This window comes from Sinocyclocheilus grahami, unplaced genomic scaffold (genome assembly GCF_001515645.1).
Source record: "Sinocyclocheilus grahami isolate Dianchi unplaced genomic scaffold, SAMN03320097.WGS_v1.1 scaffold267.1, whole genome shotgun sequence".
Classification (NCBI taxonomy): Eukaryota; Metazoa; Chordata; class Actinopteri; order Cypriniformes; family Cyprinidae; genus Sinocyclocheilus; species Sinocyclocheilus grahami.
In genome coordinates, this window is record NW_015505446.1 from 644,605 (window position 1) to 665,543 (window position 20,939).

Below are 20,939 nucleotides of genomic sequence, written 5' to 3' on the forward strand. Positions count from 1 at the left end.
CTATACTTTTTTTCATTGAATACATTAATAATATTAATGTTAGTTTATTCTTATTTCATGGGTTTCAAATGCGGTTGCATGTTCAAGATTTCTATCTTAGCGAAATCCTTTTCTCTAGACATAGCAGGCATGGTGCATGAAAAATGAACTGCATTCCCTGCTGTAAAGCGCCACAGCCTAGAGACACACTCTTCTACAGCTGTGCCTCAAAGTGATTTATCTAATTAAACAGGTTTGCAGCTCTTTTTTCTTTCATTAGGTGGCGCCCTTGGAGCTGAAACTCAGCGTATCGCTTGACTGAAGATGCAGGAGTCGGCCTGTTCTTTTGTTGCGGTGGGCCAGTAAACACTGCAGGGAACCAATCGGGGTGCAGGCACAATCAATTAGCCTGTGGTATACGGCTCCCCATACATTCATACTCTCTGAGCAGCAAACCTGTAATCCAAAGCTGCACACTATAATCACCTCAGGTTGTTCATTTGCAGCGAAACATCATAAAGCTGACCTGTGATTTGAGTGTTTAATGTCTTCACTCTGGCAGACTTTATGGCCTTGGCAGTTTAGCTTTTCCCCTTCAAGTAAGATTTTCTTTATCAAACGCTCCAGAGCAAGTCGTGCCATTAACATCCTTGCAGAATTTCATGGCACTTTCAGAATCAAATCAATTCTGGGAAGGAACTGCAGGTTATCTGTCGCTCAGTACGGGCAGGAATTGGCACCTAATCAGTGATGGTATGAGCTGGAATTCATCTGGCAAGTCAGCGGCTTCTTGTAAGCCTGATGAGTTTTGTTGTACACGTTTTTTTGGAGGGGAGTTTCTTTGTCTGGAGAGAAAGAGGTATAACCTTCTAGGATGAGGACAGGAGGCAAATGTCACACTTAAAAACACTCGTTCATGCACTCAGCAGCTGTCCTCAATCCACACAAGCTGCGCTCTGATTCAACAATAAATCATAAATAAATAATAGACCATAAAATCTCAATCCTGGATACACTGTACACTTAGATACACTGGCCTCAAAAAGTATTTGGACAACTGGTTAAAATGGTTAAAATTGTATGAATGTCACTTTATTCTTTATTCTATTCTAGATTTTCACTGAGAAGGAAAAATATATCTAACAAATATATTATTTTAAAAGTTTTAAAAAGTTTAATAAAAAAACAAACAAACAAAGACATTACTCTAGACAGTAATGGCGACGCTTTGAATACACCCGGCTTCCTAGATTTCCTCATCTATTTTGTACTTTGTGATCAACAAACAAACTTAGGGCTGCACGATAAATCACATGTGATTGTCATGTGCATCTCATCAGTAAAGCCGGTTCTGTGATTAATAGTAAATCTCCATCATGTGCTTTCAGATGGAGCGGAATTTAATACACAGCGCCATAGATCACTGCTATATCACGTTCATAATCGCATGAACGAGTCACATTCGATTATGAACGTGATATTGTGTAGCTTGTCAGTGTAAGTGTTTTTATTAATGCCATTAATGTTTTTGTTAATACAGCGTAGGCTATAGTACTAATCAACTAAATAAATGTAACATGGCAAAGATGAATGCACTTTTGGAAGTCGAATGTAAGGGAAATGTCATTTTGGAATTTCTGTGGTTTAATGGGATATTGTTGTTCGTGATGAAATTTTCTTTTATTGTTGTAATTAATTTATAGCATTAACAAGATGACCCGCTGAATTCATTTTGGGAGTGATGACTGATTGAATGTATTTTTAGTCCAGTGCCTGCATTTAAGATATGTATTGACCAAGTTCAGAGGCTGTCATATGTGGATCAACTTACTATGTTGTGTATTTTCAACAGTTTCGATATGAAAAATAACTTTTATATTGATTCAATGGATTATTGCATTTTGAAGAAAAAAAAAGTGTCATGGATTTATTGCATTTAGGGAAAAAAATAATAACATTTTATAATAAATTTTTGAAAATCAAAATCTGGATTTGAATTTTTTATGTTATTATAGCCTATAGATGCTATGTGAAAGTTTTTAAACAGAAAATAGTGGTTTTCATCTTGCCACTTTCTTGGTAAAGAAAACACATTTTTACTCAAATTAATCAAAATGGATTTATAAGTAGTTTCGCTTTCACAACGAAACACAGCGTCACACACGGTGGGGTGAGCAGCGGCGGCCTAGAGTGAGCAGAGGCCGGGGGATAAAGTGAGGAACGGCCGGAGGGCTAGAGTGAGCAGAGGCGGCGGATTCGATGAAGGAGAGGCCGGTGGGCTTGCGGCAACCACATGTGACGACCCTGGGCTGGACTCCGCTTCACCCACGGTGAAAGCCGATCCGGCGATCCACAGTGCAAAGTTGATGTATTTCCTCAGCAACCAGCACGGATCAGCTCCAGGCATGACGAAGCAGATATCGTCCTCTTTTGGAAGGCCAAACAAAGTAGTTTCGCTTTCACAACGAATCACACAGTGCCTTCACGACATGGCCTTCAACAACAATACAATTTTATGTCTGGACACAGCACTATTCACATTGTGTGGTAGAGGCTTTTGGTATCGGGGCATTTTAATGAGTATGAGTACAAGTACAGGAGTGCAGTATCGGGGCATCCCTATAATATTTATATATATTTTTTTTCTTTTCAATTATAAATTCTAACAAAAAATTTGTATATATATATATATATATATATATATGCATTAATAAAATAAAACATTCAATGTAAAAAAATTAATATTGATTTTATTAAATTAATAAATTTATTAATTTAGTAATTAAATATAATAATTATTTTTTTTGTTTTATTAATGAATTTAATAAATTATATACTTTAATTCTAAAACTAAAATATATAATTCCAATATTTAAAATTTGCCTTACTTTTAAATTTGTTGTTTATATAGCTTATGCCATATGCGGAAGGTTACTTTGCACATATGAAGTGACTGATAACAGATTTCCTTTTTACATTCCAACTGCAAGTTGAAGCGTTTTTGCAAAGGACAAAAGAAAGAGGTTTATCGTAGCGCTATCATGTTGACCAGACCGCACAGAATGCCCCAGGATGTGTCTCACCTCAATCATACAAATATCAAAGCTGGCAGGCAAAAGCCAAGGTGATTCAATAACACAGACACAGACAGGGGTTCTTCAACTGAGTCAGGATCACTCTGAGGTTTGTGCTCAACACTCTGGATTCAGGCATCTTTACCTCCAGCAAAATCTGGAGCTCAGCATAAAAACTATTACATCATGAGAGAAACATACCGGCAGATAATGTTGAATGTCTGTTTAAAGCACATACAGTATATGAGTTAATATCATGTGACTGTCTATTGCTCGCTGTTCTTAAGGGATTGTATTATTGTATTAAGCCCGGGCTGGAGGGATTGCATGATCAATAGCGGTGACAGTTTGAATGATAGGATGACTGGGGGAGGGCTGATGGACAAAAGGGGACAGCGAGGCAGGTGGTGGGGGTAGTTGAAAATGTTTCCCAGGTGGCCTTGCAAATGACAGCTGGCTGTGCTGTGTATATGTGCCAGCCATATGACTGTTTGCTCAAAACTGAACAAGCACACCATCGATAAAAATCTGTGGACAACATTACAATAACCATGCTAATGTATATGTGTATTTGAAGATTTTTTGAGAAATTATGAACATCAGTCTAGTCCATTTGCCCTAGAAAGATCTAAAGAGACACTTTGGGTTCACAAGGCCCAACCGGAAAACAGGTCCACATACGTATATAAACATATATATATATATAGTCAACAAGCACGGAAAAGGTACAGGTGACAAGGGAGCTTCAGTAGAACAACAGTGAACTGCGGTCAGATGAGATATTGTCAGGCCATATGTCAGTAAAAAAACAATTTTCCTGTCCTGTCCTGTGGTGGCGAGCGCTGTAGCCTATATCATTTCATATTAAAGCATGCAATGTCATAGTTATGTCGTCAGTTAAGTCATGAAGTTAGCAAAAAGGCGATTAAAGCTGCCTTAAAACTGTGCATGCATGTAAGTATTTGTTATTTATGAGTTACATTTAAGGATATGTCTCTGAAATGCAGTGGTTTTCATAACTATCCTGGAGCAGCCCAGCACTGTCTCCCTCATCTAACACACCCGATTGAACTCGTCAGCTCATTAGTAGAGACTTTAAGACCTGAAGTGGGTCAGAAAAGGTAAAGTGTTGTGAGAAAATAGGATGCGTGTCAGATCCGCGACATTTTCAGCAGCGGCAGCTCTTAAAGAAACAGCACCTAAATAACCTATTAACCCAGCTGCTGTGATGTCTGTTCATCAAAGAACAAAAGAAAAAAGAGGAAATCAACGACTCCTGTAGCTTTAAGGATTCATCTATATTTAGTTTAGAGTTTAGTGTTTGACAACTTTATTCAATTTCTGTATATTTCCTACTTATTGAAGGGAACAGGTGGCTAAATATGACATTTATTATAATGGGTTTATGTGAAGATAGTTGTTTTTTTAAAGTCTAATAAATGTTCAATTTGATAGCTCTCAGGTATACTGTAACGTTGAATGGCTATAGTCAATGATTAAATATTAGGGGGAACCGATTGAACTCGTCAGCTCATTAGTAGAGACTTTAAGACCTGAAGTGGGTCAGAAAAGGTAAAGTGTTGTGAGAAAATAGGATGCGTGTCAGATCCGCGACATTTTCAGCAGCGGCAGCTCTTAAAGAAACAGCACCTAAATAACCTATTAACCCAGCTGCTGTGATGTCTGTTCATCAAAGAACAAAAGAAAAAAGAGGAAATCAACGACTCCTGTAGCTTTAAGGATTCATCTATATTTAGTTTAGAGTTTAGTGTTTGACAACTTTATTCAATTTCTGTATATTTCCTACTTATTGAAGGGAACAGGTGGCTAAATATGACATTTATTATAATGGGTTTATGTGAAGATAGTTGTTTTTTTAAAGTCTAATAAATGTTCAATTTGATAGCTCTCAGGTATACTGTAACGTTGAATGGCTATAGTCAATGATTAAATATTAGGGGGAATATTTACATCATTAGTATTGGTATCAGTGATACTTCAGTCATAAAAAAGATGCCTTTAAACAAATATAAAAAATATGATGTCTTTATGTTGTTTCTACATTAATTTGAAGATTGAATGTGAAATTATTGCAATATAAAAGTATATTTAAAAACTTTAATGTTAGGTGGGATTAATCGTGATTAATTAAAATAAAAGTGTGATTAATTAGCTAATTTTTTAACCGACTGAAAGCACTAATATACATAGATAGATAGATATTAGATAGTAATATTAAATAAAAATAATAAAGTGAATATTATTTAAATATTTATATTAAACATTATATTTTATTTGTTTGTTATATATATATATATATAAAATAAAATTTTCATTTGAATATATGGTGTTTCAGTTAAAAAGACAGTTCAGGTTCACAAGGGCCAACTGGAGAACAGGTCCTGTTCTCATTCTATATATAATTTCATATTTCATTTGTGGATAGATAAATATTAAATTAAAAAAACTAATAAAATATCCATTTTAATATACATATTTAATTGAATATTTAACTTGATAAATAGTTTGATATAAATATTTAGTTTAAATATGTAGATATTTCAGTTAAACATCTAATTTGAAATCCTAAAACACGTAAGCCAGCCTACCGTTTAAGCACATTTTAATAATGAATTGAGTATTAAATCATGGAACGGAGGGCAGGATTTCAATAGGAAGTGAGAAACGTGTTTCATTGGCTCTCCAGAGCAGGTCCGTCATGGTCTTGGCCTCCTGAGAGGCATTCTCTGATGGACCTGCTCTCCGGTTGGCCCTCGTGAACCCAAGGTGTCTCTTTAAATCTAGCTAGTGCAGACGGACTCCATACACTCAGTCTGCTTCGTATGTAAATGACCAGATAAAACGAGTCTAATGAGCCCATAGAGGTGTGGGTGAAGCAGACTGCGTCAGAGCTAGACAGCTAAGAGTGGCTGAAGAGAACCAGTCATGCCCGCCATGTAATGATCGATGCTTTGAACACACAGCCCTCCCGAGGACCCACCATCACATCCTCAGAACAAAATGAGTTACAGTTATTGTTGAGGTCATTGTCTGACATTGAAAAGACGTGAGATGACTTGGTGAAAGGGGAGCTGCTGAAAATGAAGTCATACAAACTGACATGACAAGTTCAGAGTGACATAAAAAGAAAGCGAGGAATGGATTGAATTTGGAATATCGATCTTGGTTATAGAACTAGTTTAGTCAAAAATGAAAATCCTGTTATCATTTATTCACCCTCATGTCATTCCAAACCTGAATGACTTTCTTTTATTTTGTGGAATACAAAAAAGATATATTGATGGTAACCTAAGTTTCGGTTCCCATTGACTTCCATTGTATTTTTATTAAATTTTTTTGTCCATATAATGGAATTCAGTGGGAACCAAAATGGTTTGGTAATATTCTTCAAAATATCTTCCACAGAACAAAGTAAGTCAAACAGCTTTGGAGAGACAGGAAGGTGAGTAAATGATAACAAGGTTTTCATTTTTGGGTGAACTATCCCTTTAAATTTTCAAGCTTCAAAATGGCCAGAAAAGCATAAAAGTATCATGAAAGTGGTTGATATGACTTGTGAACTATATTTCAGGTCTTCTGAAGTCATGTGATAATAGCTTTGTGTGAGAACAAACCGGTCTTTTGAGCCAAATCTTTTCATTGTTTCACTGAATTGTGACCAATACATGATTTCAAATGAATCTGTTTGTGTTCCACAGAAGAAATCAAATCAAATGGGTTCTGAATGACTTGAAAGTAGAGACAGAACTATCTCTTTAAAGAACAGGATGGTTTCAAATCAAAGGAAGAGATATAAATGAAAGAGCATGTGAGGAACATCTCATGAAGATGTGTGAATTAAGTTAACAAAAGGAGGTCAGCACTGGAGGAAACAGTACAGTGTGGTTTAAAGTGAGGCAGTACAGTGTTTGTCCTCTTTTCCAGTGCCTCCCCTCTCTCTTGCTCACCTGTGCCTTTCTTGCAGATGTAGGGCAGGTTGTAGTTGCAGGGCACATCGTTCCATTTGCCGTTCTCATGGGCGATCATCACCACGCAGTCCTCTCCGCCCGCAAAGAAATTATCTGGCTGGTTCTCCCTCCAGTTCTCATATTGCTGGAGGAGGAACGGGGATATTTCAGAGCTAAATCCAATCCCATGGCTTTACTAGATATTTCGTGTACCGTCTTATATATCTGTTGCATTACAAATGGGTTTTCAGATACGCCTAATGGGTCTGATATACTATATTATATAAACTTGTTTGGTGCCTAAATGGTTTGAAAACTTTAAAGAGAGACCTGTGCCCCCATTTGCATGATCTATCTGATCCTACTGCCTGCATTATCATACTGTGATTAGACTAAGTGATTAATTGTACTGTATGTTATGATACTTGTACTAAAATGTACATTTTATTACGAATAGTTTATTCATATACTATTCATACAAATAGTTTATTCATATTTAAAAAAATATTTTAAATGTAATATTTTGTATGTTGATGGACATAAATATTTCAATTAAATATTTAGTTTAAATATATAGATTTCAATGAAACGTCTGTTTAAAATAACATGAATAAATAAAATGTATATAAAAAGAAAAAATTAAGTAAAAAGTCAATATTAAATACATGTAAATATTTACAATACAACATTTTTAAATATTTACATTAAACTACATTTAAATATTTATATTAAATGTAACATTTTATTTATTGTATATTTAAAAAATGTATAAATTATATATTACTTTTTTAATTTGTTGATGGATAAAAATAAATTAGAAATCGAATTAATAAAATAAATGTTAAATTCTTATATTAAATATGATATTTTATTTTTAATGGATAAAAATATTTCAATTAAATATTTAGTTTAAATATAGAAATAATCTAATAAAACATCTATTAAAAATACATGAATAAAAAAAATTATATAAAAATTGTTTTAATTAAAAATTATAAAAATAAAAATATAAAAATAAACATTCATTTAAATATTTATATTAAATGTTAATGTATATAATGTATCTATAAATGTTATGTGCCAGTCTCACCAGATCCATGTTATCTGTCCACTGAAAGTCGTCTTCCACCATCCTGTCATTCAGACCAATCCATGTGTTTTCATGGCACAGTCCTGTTTTAAAAGCACAAGACATTTCAAATTATTTAATTTTTTCCATAAAAAACATATATTTTTTTGCATTCATTTAGAAGTTTACTTCCAGCACATATTTGAATCACACTTATTTTGCCATATATCTGATGAAAACACTCATATTAATACCAGGTGTAACCAGCAACCATGAAGACCACTGAAGACCAGGTTAAAGGTGGGGTAAGCGGTTTTTCAAAAACGCTTTAAAAAACTGATTGGCTGGTTCTCCCTCCAGTTCTCATATTGCTGGAGGAGGAACGGGGATATTTCAGAGCTAAATCCAATCCCATGGCTTTACTAGATATTTCGTGTACCGTCTTATATATCTGTTGCATTACAAATGGGTTTTCAGATACGCCTAATGGGTCTGATATACTATATTATATAAACTTGTTTGGTGCCTAAATGGTTTGAAAACTTTAAAGAGAGACCTGTGCCCCCATTTGCATGATCTATCTGATCCTACTGCCTGCATTATCATACTGTGATTAGACTAAGTGATTAATTGTACTGTATGTTATGATACTTGTACTAAAATGTACATTTTATTACGAATAGTTTATTCATATACTATTCATACAAATAGTTTATTCATATTTAAAAAAATATTTTAAATGTAATATTTTGTATGTTGATGGACATAAATATTTCAATTAAATATTTAGTTTAAATATATAGATTTCAATGAAACGTCTGTTTAAAATAACATGAATAAATAAAATGTATATAAAAAGAAAAAATTAAGTAAAAAGTCAATATTAAATACATGTAAATATTTACAATACAACATTTTTAAATATTTACATTAAACTACATTTAAATATTTATATTAAATGTAACATTTTATTTATTGTATATTTTAAAAAAATGTATAAATTATATATTACTTTTTTAATTTGTTGATGGATAAAAATAAATTAGAAATCGAATTAATAAAATAAATGTTAAATTCTTATATTAAATATGATATTTTATTTTTAATGGATAAAAATATTTCAATTAAATATTTAGTTTAAATATAGAAATAATCTAATAAAACATCTATTAAAAATACATGAATAAAAAAAATTATATAAAAATTGTTTTAATTAAAAATTATAAAAATAAAAATATAAAAATAAACATTCATTTAAATATTTATATTAAATGTTAATGTATATAATGTATCTATAAATGTTATGTGCCAGTCTCACCAGATCCATGTTATCTGTCCACTGAAAGTCGTCTTCCACCATCCTGTCATTCAGACCAATCCATGTGTTTTCATGGCACAGTCCTGTTTTAAAAGCACAAGACATTTCAAATTATTTAATTTTTTCCATAAAAAACATATATTTTTTTGCATTCATTTAGAAGTTTACTTCCAGCACATATTTGAATCACACTTATTTTGCCATATATCTGATGAAAACACTCATATTAATACCAGGTGTAACCAGCAACCATGAAGACCACTGAAGACCAGGTTAAAGGTGGGGTAAGCGGTTTTTCAAAAACGCTTTAAAAAACTGATTCGGGCCGAATAGCAAAACAAACTTGTAGCCAATCAGCAGTAAGGGGCGTGTCTACTCATGATGTGGAGGAGAAAGCGTTCAGTGCACGGGACGGACATTAGCCGAGCTGAGTGACAGAAAGATAGAGATGGCGGATAAAAATCAAAGAGGAAAACGTCTGCGGAACAAAAGAAGGCTTAAGGCAATAAGGCAAGAAGTAGGACCCGTGTAAATATCGGATCAGCTTTCCAGCGCTGGAGAGAACTCAAGGAGCGGAAGGCCTGTGATTGGACGCCCAGGTTGCTTTGTTTCTTCTCGATAGGTGAGTAACACCATGTCTGTGCCGCAACAGCTAAAGTCTGTCTAATACACTGGACGCGACAAAGCGACCATTGAAAATCATTTGAAATTTATGTCAATACATCATGAATAGAACGCAGCAGCAGTTTTCTGTCGGGGATTTGTTGTGTCGTGCCATGCCACATCCAGTGTAGACCATATATATGTATACATATATCTAAGGTGTAGACAGCATCACTGATTATAATGAGTTCTATAGTATTTTGTCGCGCCGCGCCGCTCGCGTCTGGTGTAGACATGGTGTAACATTGGTTTTGCTTTGTTTCACAGAACTAATCGTTGCCTGGGTTGCGTACGTATGTGTGGGGCGGAGCTATCAAAATAGGGGCGAGACCCTTTTGGGGTAGGGGCGTGTTTGTTTTGGTGATTTCATATGTCAACATTGGCAACCAGAAATCGCTTTCCCCACCTTTAATAGCATGAGTAAATAGGGTCTTACTGTCATAAAATGCAGAGCTAATGCTTCCCCTTTAAGTCGTAGTCTGCTTTATGTCTCCTACAGGGCCACTGGGAGCCGAAATCACAATTCAAGCTCAAGCCAGAAGCCATCAGATCGTCCCTAAGATGCGTTTGCAAGGATTTTTTTTTTTTGGTCTACCTGTAATGGAATTTCAATCATGGTGTTACTGATTAACATCATTACAGGGCCCATTAATCTTCCTAATGGCTGTGCCCCCTTTATTGCAGGGGTGGAGATGTCCATTTTCAAGGCGATTAAACACACTTTTTGGTGAGTGCAGTGACTCTGTGTGCAGACAGCAGCAGACAGCATGCTGTGAGAGGCCACTCATTATGCTGGATTTAGGCTCGACTAGGGGCGGGAGACATGATGCAATCTGTGGCGTGCGGGAGGTCAGCAGTGCTGTCGCTTGTCTTAGTTATCTGGCTGGATATTAATGAATCTAGGCTATGCAAATAGTTTTAGTCAAAGCTAATTGAGTAAAACAGACAAAGATTAGCTACAGTTACGGACAGTTTTATATTCCATAAAGAACAGGGTTACGCAAAATACAGAATTTAAGAATTGGTTTCTGTTTAATGAGAGTGAATTTGAATTGGCCACACATCCCAATAATTAAAAATAATAATAAGTTACGTTATAGCCATGAACTGTAATTTGCCACACGCAAGTTGGATGCAAATGATTTTAAGCGGAGGGACATTCTTTTTTTTTTGCAAATGTTCATTGAAAACAAAAGACTTGCAGTTGATTTGGTGCTGCAAAATGATGTTAACATGTCCAAAATTTACAATGATCAATGGTAAATGTGAATAAAAATTGGATTTGGTGGCTAAATAAAACAAAAAGTTACAAACAAACATTTTATGTGGATATTTTATCATTAAAAATCATTTAACAAATTATACACAAAATATCCATCACATTACACCACCAAAATGTGAGCAACCAAATTAATAAAATTAATTAATAAAAAATAACAACATTTATTTATTTATTCAATGATATTAGTATTTCATCAAAATATTGGTTGGTCTATGCTGTTAATGGTATTGGTAAAAAAAAAAAGAAATTTGTTTGGGGTCAACTATTTTTGTTAAAGAAATGAATACTTTTATTATTTAGCAAGAATGCATTAAATTGACCAAAAGTGACATTAAAGACATGTACAATGTTACAAATAACTTCTATTTAAAAGAAACTCTGTTCTTTTAACTTTGTTTTTACCAAAGAATTCTGAAAAAAAGTATCACTTTTCCACAAAAATTATAAGCAGCACAACTATTTTCAAAATTGATAATAATAAGAAATGTTTCTTGAGCAGCAAATCAGCATATTAGAATGATTTCTGAAGGATCATGTGACACTGAAGACTGGAGTAATGATGCTGAAAATTCAGCTTTGTCATCACAGAAACAAATTACATTTTAAAATAGATTAAAACTGAAAACAGGTATTTTAAACTGTAATAATATTTCACAAAATTACAGTTTTTTACTGTATTTTCAATCAAATAAATGCAGCCTTGGCGACCATAAGAGACTTTCACAAACAATAACTCTAACTGACCCCAAAATCTGAATGTTAGCATATCTGCTAAAAGTATTTTTTTTAGTTACACAACTTTATTTGTGACATGAACGTTGATACTGACCATTAATGAAGTCCTGCTCTTGTGTGAAATGGATGCTAGCCAGATGACCGCTGTGCTCTCTGCAGTCCTTCTCAGCGTCTTCCCACGTGTGTCTATGGGTGAAGTACCTGTAGCAGTGGCCGTGAAACTTCCTCCAGTTGTGCTCGCAACCCTCAGTATCTGAAAGAGAAAGAGAGTGTGAGGTACAGTACAGAAAAGAGTCAGAAACAGCGAAAATGCTACTAGTTAGCATTTAGCATTCTTTCAACAACTGAAATAATTAACATCACAATGCGAGGAAAAAGTTGGAGGATTAGCCCAAATTTCTTAGCATTTAGTTTGTCAGGATGTTTAAAAAAGCCCATTCAGCGATAATCTCACACACAGCTATATGCTAGCCTACTTTAGCACTCAACTTTAGCTCTTCTGAAGGGACACAACCAAGTATTTTATTCACCCCGCTTTGTTGTCACTCTAATCCGTAGCTGTGAACATAAGCAGTTTAGCATTAGCAAAAACTAAAATCTTAATCTATTCAAATGACAACAATCAAGAGAAACGTCTTCCGCCGCTAAATTCAACGGCTAAATAAGCCCTGTCACATCCCTGTCAGACCTGCCTCTCTCTAACCCTCTGGGACTCTCTACCGCATCTGGACGCATGACGAACAGATAATCTGTACATTTCTAAGCGCGTGTGGCTTCGTACATTTGTGTATGTGTTTGAGGGTGAAGGTTTTAGCCGTTCCCAGACTTCCCATTTCATGAAGCTCCAAGCACTTCGCTGCCTTTTTTACTTACAGCAAATTCAAAGTGACATTGGTAAATTGGCTGCTGCAAATTGGCCCGTATGGGGCTCTGTTTAGCATGCAGAATGTGGGGCAGAGGAACAGAATGTACCACAAGAATGTATTTAAGGCACCACGACCACTGCAGTTGCCATGGGTCTGCATGTCCAAAATGTTAACGTCTACTGTCAGTCACATCACTTCCTCATTTTCTTGATCAGAATGAAAATGTAATCATAATTTGCTTTTCTCTGCTATAAATACTAGCCTAGATGGCACTGGTGAACCAGCATAGGGTTATTTTTAGTGAAGTGACTGGTTAAATTGGTTAATGAGCCTTGTAGCATCATCAGAACACCAGTATCCAATCAGGTTCCCTCAAAACGCAATGTTTCACTAAAAACAAATGACTTTCAGTCGATGCAAATCAATGTCGCATGTCCAAAATAAACACATACGAAGGGCAAATGTGAATAAAAATTGGATTTAGTCAGAAAACAAAAAGGTACAAGCCACTAAACTTTTACCTCAGTGGAAATTGCATCATTAAATTATTCATTGTATATTGTGATGACACAAATTAAATATTCTTCACAGGACACCAACAAAATAAAATTATAAGCAACAAAATGTCACTTTTTCTTCATCGACATTAGCATTGACACTTCACCAAACCACTGGTTGTTATATAGTGCTGTGAATACTAATTTCTAAATTATTAATATATATATACTGTATACAGTGGGGGGGAAAAAAAAGTATTTAGTCAGCCACCAATTGTGCAAGTTCTCCCACTTAAAAAGATGAGAGAGGCCTGTAATTTTCATCATAGGTATACCTCAACTATGAGAGACAAAATGAGAAAAAAAAATCCAGAAAATCACATTGTAGGATTTTTAAAGAATTTATTTGCAAATTATGGTGGAAAATAAGTATTTGGTCAATAACAAAATTGCATCTCAATACTTTGTTATATACCCTTTGGTGGCAATGACAGAGGTCAAACGTTTTCTGTAAGTCTTCACAAGGTTGTCACACACTGTTGCTGGTATTTTGGCCCATTCCTCCATGCAGATCTCATATAGAGCAGTAATGTTTTGGGGATGTCGCGTAAGAACTTTTTCTAGCCAGTATATTTTCTTAATTCACCCGCCACTTGTAGCTGTGGCATTTTGAATCCTGTTTAGGCATATTAACAGAGCTAAAACTAATGCAATTTAATAAAACAAACTTTTCCATTTAAATACATAAATACATTCTATAACCTCTGCTTCCACATGTTCACATTCCCTGAAGATCACTAACACAAAAGATCTAAATTTTGAGGGCTGCCCCATTTAACCTGAGTTAAGTCTGAAGCTTAACCTGAAAGGAAATACTGCCGGAACAAAAGCATCACGATTCTGCTTCATACGCTTTGGCATTCAAGTTGCTTTCTGTTCTCTAGGGAGAAAACAGACTGGCTGCTCTTTCACTGCTGCTGAAAGGCTGGATCAGAGACAACACACGTCATGTTTCCCAAAGGAGGATGAACAGCGTTAGCTAATCTGTAAGGCAACAGCTAATGTTTAATGTACCAGTAGTTCTCAAATGGTGGGCCACAACCCAAAAATGGTTTGCAGGTCTGATAGGGTCGAGAATAGTAGGGAAAAACAATTCTAAATGTAAATAATAAAACACAATAATCATACATATGGGTAGGACAGCAAAATAAACAAAAGTTTAGCAACTTTTAAAATTTTGCTGAGAGCACAAAACTATCAAAATGAATATTTAGAATAATTTTAGAAACATTTAGAAAGAAAGAAAATATACTCTAAAACTATAAACACAAGTCAATTTCAATATTATGGCATATTTTGGGACCTGTGCAATTCATGGTAAATGTTTAAAACGCTAAATAAATATAAATAAACTATGCAAAATTAAGTCACAACTCTGTTCGCTAAATACATTGCTTATTTTTATTTAATGTTTTTTCACTTTTAAATATATAAAAATGTAAAACTAAAACAAATTTTAATTAATCCAGGTATCAATTTATCATTAATTTAAAAATGACTTTTATGTGCTTTTTGTCTGATTTTCATGTCTATTTTTCTGAGTTTAGGAAATCCTAAATGAGATCCTGGATGGATCCTACACCAGTTGTGGAGCCGTAAAGCCAAGTGTCGTAATGGGCTCCCCACGGATGGCCTGTAATTGCTCTCGATAAACCAGGCTGAAGCACCTTGTGGCTGTGAGCGTGAGTGCATGAAACCTGAGTGCTTTCGCCTCGCATCAGCTTTAACAAGCGCCAGGCCCTTTAAATCAAGTGCGCCAATGGCCCATACCGTCGAGGCCATAACCATCCATATCTCCCTGCCAGAGATACGGATGGTGTCTGTACATGAAATGGCAACATGTTTGTCGCTCCTTGTTCCAGCACTCGCCCCTCTGTTCTCGCTCCATCACTTTCACATCTGTGAAATTGTGCTTATTACTCCTCACTCTCGAATGATCTTGGCTACATCATCCGAGACAGAATGAGGTGGCTGAAACAGTAATCTTCACTATCGCTTCTCGTGTCTACTTAGGCTTGTTTACGGCCTCCATTCTCGCAAAGAACAAAAACGTGTTTCGCGGAATGGTGTCACCTGAAAATCAACCCCCCGAATGCTTCATCATCAGGGGTCTTGAAACCACAAAACTAAAATATCACATTGTGATGGGGATAAATGACCCAATCACTCAGCTGGAAGCACTTGCCCTTTTTATTTTTAACTGCTGCTCATTGACTTACCACACATTAATCAAGAAAACGTGCCGGCCGTCGGTGCGTCATGCTTGAAAGCCAGCAAGCCTCTCAAAGAAGAGTCCCTGAATTTTATTAATATACTTTTATTGATTTTAATTGATTTGATTAATTTAATAATATAATTTTTTGCCTTAAAATAACAGGACAGTGGAAAAGCTAGAGGTCGCACTATCCTCTGTACAACAGTTCTGACAAAACCTGTATTTATATATATATATATATATTCTGAGTGGTTTTGTTTGGCTTTGCTCTGCTCTGCTTTTGCTTTACTTTGGCTTGTTTTGCTATGCTTTTGTTTTTCATTTTGCTTTTTGTTTAGTTTTTTGTTTTATTTAGTTTTGTTTTTTGTTTAGCTTTTTGTTTTGTTTAATTTTGTCTCGTTTTTCCTTTCCTTTTTGTTTTGCTTTTTTTAAAAAAAGTTTTACTATACTCTGCTTTGTTTTGCTTTGCTTTTTGTATTATTTTGTCTTTTTTTGTTTAGCTTTTTTGTTTTGTTCTATTGCTCTGCTTTTGTTTTGCTTTGCTCTGCTTTGTTTGCTTTGCATTTTGTTTTGTTTTATGTATTGCTATTTGTATTATTTTGTGTTTTTTTGTTTAGTAGTTTTATTTAATTTTGTTTTGCTTTTTTGCTTTTTGTTTTGTTTTGCACAGCCTTTCACATCAACAGTGAAATATATATGGAAATTTTTTTCTCCATTTTGAAAGTTGACAAATATTTGTTTGTTTTCCTATCCTACTTATACATGTGATTGTTGCATTTTATTATTTACATTTGGCATTGTTTTTCGCTGCTCAACCCTATCAACCTGCGATGCATTTCTGGGTCGTGATTTACCATTTGAGCCTCTCAAAAAAGAAAGAAATGAAGGACTCCACTCGGCCTTTCCACTGGTCTCTTTTTGCAAATATTTGCAGAAGAACTGGTGTAATGAGCTAGGGATATGAAAGCAAAGCCTGCGGTGAGCAATATCATCTGCTTTGAACACTGTTGGGCTGCTTTCTTCAAAGCATTGCAACTCCCACTAGGCTTTGGGGAGAAGGCTTTCAGGTGGAGGACCGGTGACAACCGCCCATTCCCATTCTGGGCCAGGTGCCAAGGTATGCCAACGGTGACTTGTAATGCCTCCAGCATCTCTATTCTTTCTGCAACTGGAGATAAGAGGGCAGGCTCTGCTGGAGCACACCAATTTGGACACGTTCTCACTGTATTACAATACTGTGTCAACAGTGCTGAATGGATCCAGAAGCTTGTATGCCGTGTGGTTTCAGTCTCTTGGACTGATCAAATTGCAATGCACAACAGAGTCTACAGCTTTCTCTTTTCATTCGCAGGGTTGACAGCACTATTATGCACAGCAAGAAAGTGACACTCATCAGCACTTTCAAATGCATATAAGCATAGATTTCGCTATCTATCTATCTATCTATCTATCTATCTATCTATCTATCTATCTATCTATCTATCTATCTATCTATCTATCTATCTATCTATCTATCTATCTGTCTATCTATCAATCTATCTATTGTTCAATTTGTCCATCCATCCATCCATCCATCCATCATCTTGTCAAACTTTCTTACAAACATTCACAGTTGGTCTTGATAAATCTTGCTTTTCTAATTCACAATTTCTAATTCATACAGTATGAATATTTTTCAATGTCAATTCAAGGATGAATTGTGCACAACCCTTACTAAAACTTAATATAAATAATGTAAGATGCCCTTTGGGATGTCATGAGCAGCCTTTTTTTCAGCTTTAAAGTTTGAAAAGCCTTTAAGATATTTTATGGACCTGCAGGAACCCTAAAAGGCCAGCATTGCTGTGATCCAGCACTGAACCTCCGGTTAGCATCACCACTCAGCCTGGAAATTCAAGTTGCTCTTTGCTGCAGGGAGGCATTCACAGTGAAAAATGCATTTGCCAAACTAAGTTTTAGAAATTCTGTGCATTTTTAGTGCCAAACTTCAACAATTGCTTTGCTGAAACAAAACTAGGAAAGTTGACAAATCTGGCCAAGTCTTCCTGTAATGTCTTCCTCTTTTTCCAGCTGCCTCACTAACACCAGCACTCCGCAGCATTCATTCATATTAACTCTAGCAGAAGGGAGTGATTTTCACTGGCTCACAGACCTGATTGGTAACCTAAAACAAAAAAAATCCTCATGCCGTGGCTCTCTGATGCATGAAGATGGAAGCTTGATGAATACTTGATTCTTCCCCCTGAGTGTTTCTGCCACAGATTATTAGGTAGCGTATGCATGTGGACCTGTGCCATGAAACTCTCCAGAACAACTTTGATAATGTTCATTATTTAATCCAATGTGGAAATAATGTGGACTTACATTGCAATCCGATAGATAAGACCCCAGCATCCACCTGAGCAAATATCATAATTTAGTCATTTCATATCTGCTGTTGCTTTCTACCCTTCATCAGTCCCAGCTGCAGCATAACGGCTCGTTAATTCATGTTCGTGCAATGATGAGACGGACAAAGTTAGCTGATGCATGCCATTTTACTCTCTCGTGTAGATAAAGTTATCAGGGTTACAGTGCACAAACTCCTGGGTGGACTGACTTGAATGAACAAATAAAGCAGAATATAAACGTTCTTTCTCCGTTTTCTGAATTACACAACACACAATAGCACACGTCACATGAGCACATTTCTCCAAACTACACAACCCATAATGCATTTCACTCGGAACTGCAACAACCATAGCGATAACCCTTAATTTCCTTCTCCCACAACACTATCATTGATATGACTGTGATAAGCGCGTGCTTCTAACGGTGTGTGCAACTGAAATCAACCACGCACTAATCACAATGAAAACATCGACTTTAGAAATAACGAACGTGAACACTGGGATAATCGCTGATGTATATGGAGAACCCCAGTTGAAATGCATACACAAGAACGCTTATTTCATTTAACCTGTTTTCATGTTCGTGACTATTATTAATGTGTCCTCAGAGCGATTACAAGCTCTAAACTGCCTTTTGCTACAGCTGTATAAACATGCCAAATATTAACTCTAGCAGAAGGGAGTGATTTTCACTGGCTCACAGACCTGATTGGTAACCTAAAACAAAAAAAAATCCTCATGCCGTGGCTCTCTGATGCATGAAGATGGAAGCTTGATGAATTCTTGATTCTTCCCCCTGAGTGTTTCTGCCACAGATTATTAGGTAGCGTATGCATGTGGACCTGTGCCATGAAACTCTCCAGAACAACTTTGATAATGTTCATTATTTAATCCAATGTGGAAATAATGTGGACTTGTGCCATAAAACTCGGCAGAACAACTTCAATAATGTTAATTATTTAATTTAAATAATACTAGTCTTACTAGAAATGCTGTACGTGACTTTTTTGGAATGACTCAAAACCTGCCCTACAAAGACAGCTTTGAGACTGTTCTCAAACAACAAACTAACATTTCAGTTTAATGCATTAAATATTTTGAATGCATTAAACTGAACAAATTAATCGCATACATTAACATGCTAATTTTGACAGCACTAATATATTTCTGTCATGACAACTCTCGGAGGGATTGGCATGGTAATGTACATGACAATGTTAATGTATTTGGTCTTGGCGGAATAGATCTGCTACGCTGCTGCTGCGGCAGAGCAAGTACCGAGACTTGCTACTGCCAATACATCCACAACATGCTGCTGTAAGCATGTAAGAAATACTGCTGCTGCACATACAACACATATGAATAACCCCCACAAAGCAGGAGACACATTACACAAAACAATACAAGCCAATATATGCATGCTGCTGAATATAAGGATAAACTGCTGCATCAGTGGACATGCATGTATCCACACACATGAAGATAAACAGACAAGGAAAGACAAGACATCCCCCACAAAGCAGATATATCGCCAATACATTTGTACTGCTGCTGCTCCGAAGAGCCATGTGAACCGCATATATTACTATCTATGTGTGCCTGGGCTACCACGCCGACCGGCTTAACAATAGCGGCCTACGACTATGTGTGCCTGGGTTACCATGCCGACTAGCTTAACTCTATTTATATGCAGACTGTGTGTAATGTTAATTAACAAAATGGATTTACATTGCAATCCGATAGATAAGACCCCAGCATCCACCTGAGCAAATATCATAATTTAGTCATTTCATATCTGCTGTTACTTTCTACACTTCATCAGTCCCAGCTGCAGCATAACAGCTTGTTAATTCATGTTCGTGCAATGATGAGACGGACAAAGTTAGCTGATGCATGCAATTTTACTCTCTCGTGTAGATAAAGTTATCAGGGTTACAGTGCACAAACTCCTGGGTGGACTGACTTGAATGAACAAATAAAGCAGAATATAAACGTTCTTTCTCCGTTTTCTGAATTACACAACACACAATAGCACACGTCACACGAGCACATTTCTCCAAACTACACTACCCATAATGCATTTCACTTGGAACTGCAACAACCATAGCGATAACCCTTAATTCCCTTCTACCGCAACACTATCATTGATATGACTGTGATAAGCGCGTGCTTCTAACGGTGTGTAAAACTGAAATCAACCACGCACTCATCACAATGAAAACATCGACTTTAGAAATAACGAACGTGAACACTGGGATAATCGCTGATGTATATGGAGAACCCCAGTTGAAATGCATACACAAGAACGCTTATTTCATTTAACCTGTTTTCATGTTCGTGACTATTATTAATGTGTCCTCAGAGCGATTACAAGCTCTAAACTGCCTTTTGCTACAGCTGTATAAACATGCCAAATGCTGCTGCTTAATATTTCGCTGATGCATACAATGCAAACTGCTGACATGACACTTAGTTTAAAATTGTTTATGGTTGCTCATTTTGTATTCAATTAGGCAGACCACGCAAATATACACAGCGATATGGATTAAAAGAGCATTCACTAATCTTAGATGTTGATTTAGGCTGCTCTGAAGTGCAATGCCAACTGCTACAGCAAACAAGAGCTCGTTGGCTACCGATACAGGAGAGAACCAATCAGCTGCCATGTGACAAAGATATCACCAGGTCAGATTGAGCTAGACCTATCGGACTGCGCCATCTAGAGTTTCATGCCAGAACTCTGTATCTGTGTATATATATATATATATATATATATATATATATATATATATATATATATATATATATATATATAGTTTCTGA

At 35.8% G+C, this 20,939-nt stretch overlaps 1 protein-coding gene across 1 annotated transcript in view; it reads right to left on the reverse strand.

Moving 5' to 3' along the window:
• LOC107599474 (neurocan core protein-like) overlaps positions 1 to 20,939 on the reverse strand; it is a 96,541-nt gene that overhangs the window by 1,804 nt on the left and 73,798 nt on the right. The window contains exons 9-11 of the mRNA XM_016291070.1: positions 12,183 to 12,341; positions 9,409 to 9,491; positions 7,022 to 7,166 (exon numbers count right to left, since the gene is read on the reverse strand). Of these exons, the coding sequence (XP_016146556.1) occupies positions 7,022 to 7,166; positions 9,409 to 9,491; positions 12,183 to 12,341 (387 nt within the window). The remainder of the gene's footprint in view (positions 1 to 7,021; positions 7,167 to 9,408; positions 9,492 to 12,182; positions 12,342 to 20,939) is intronic.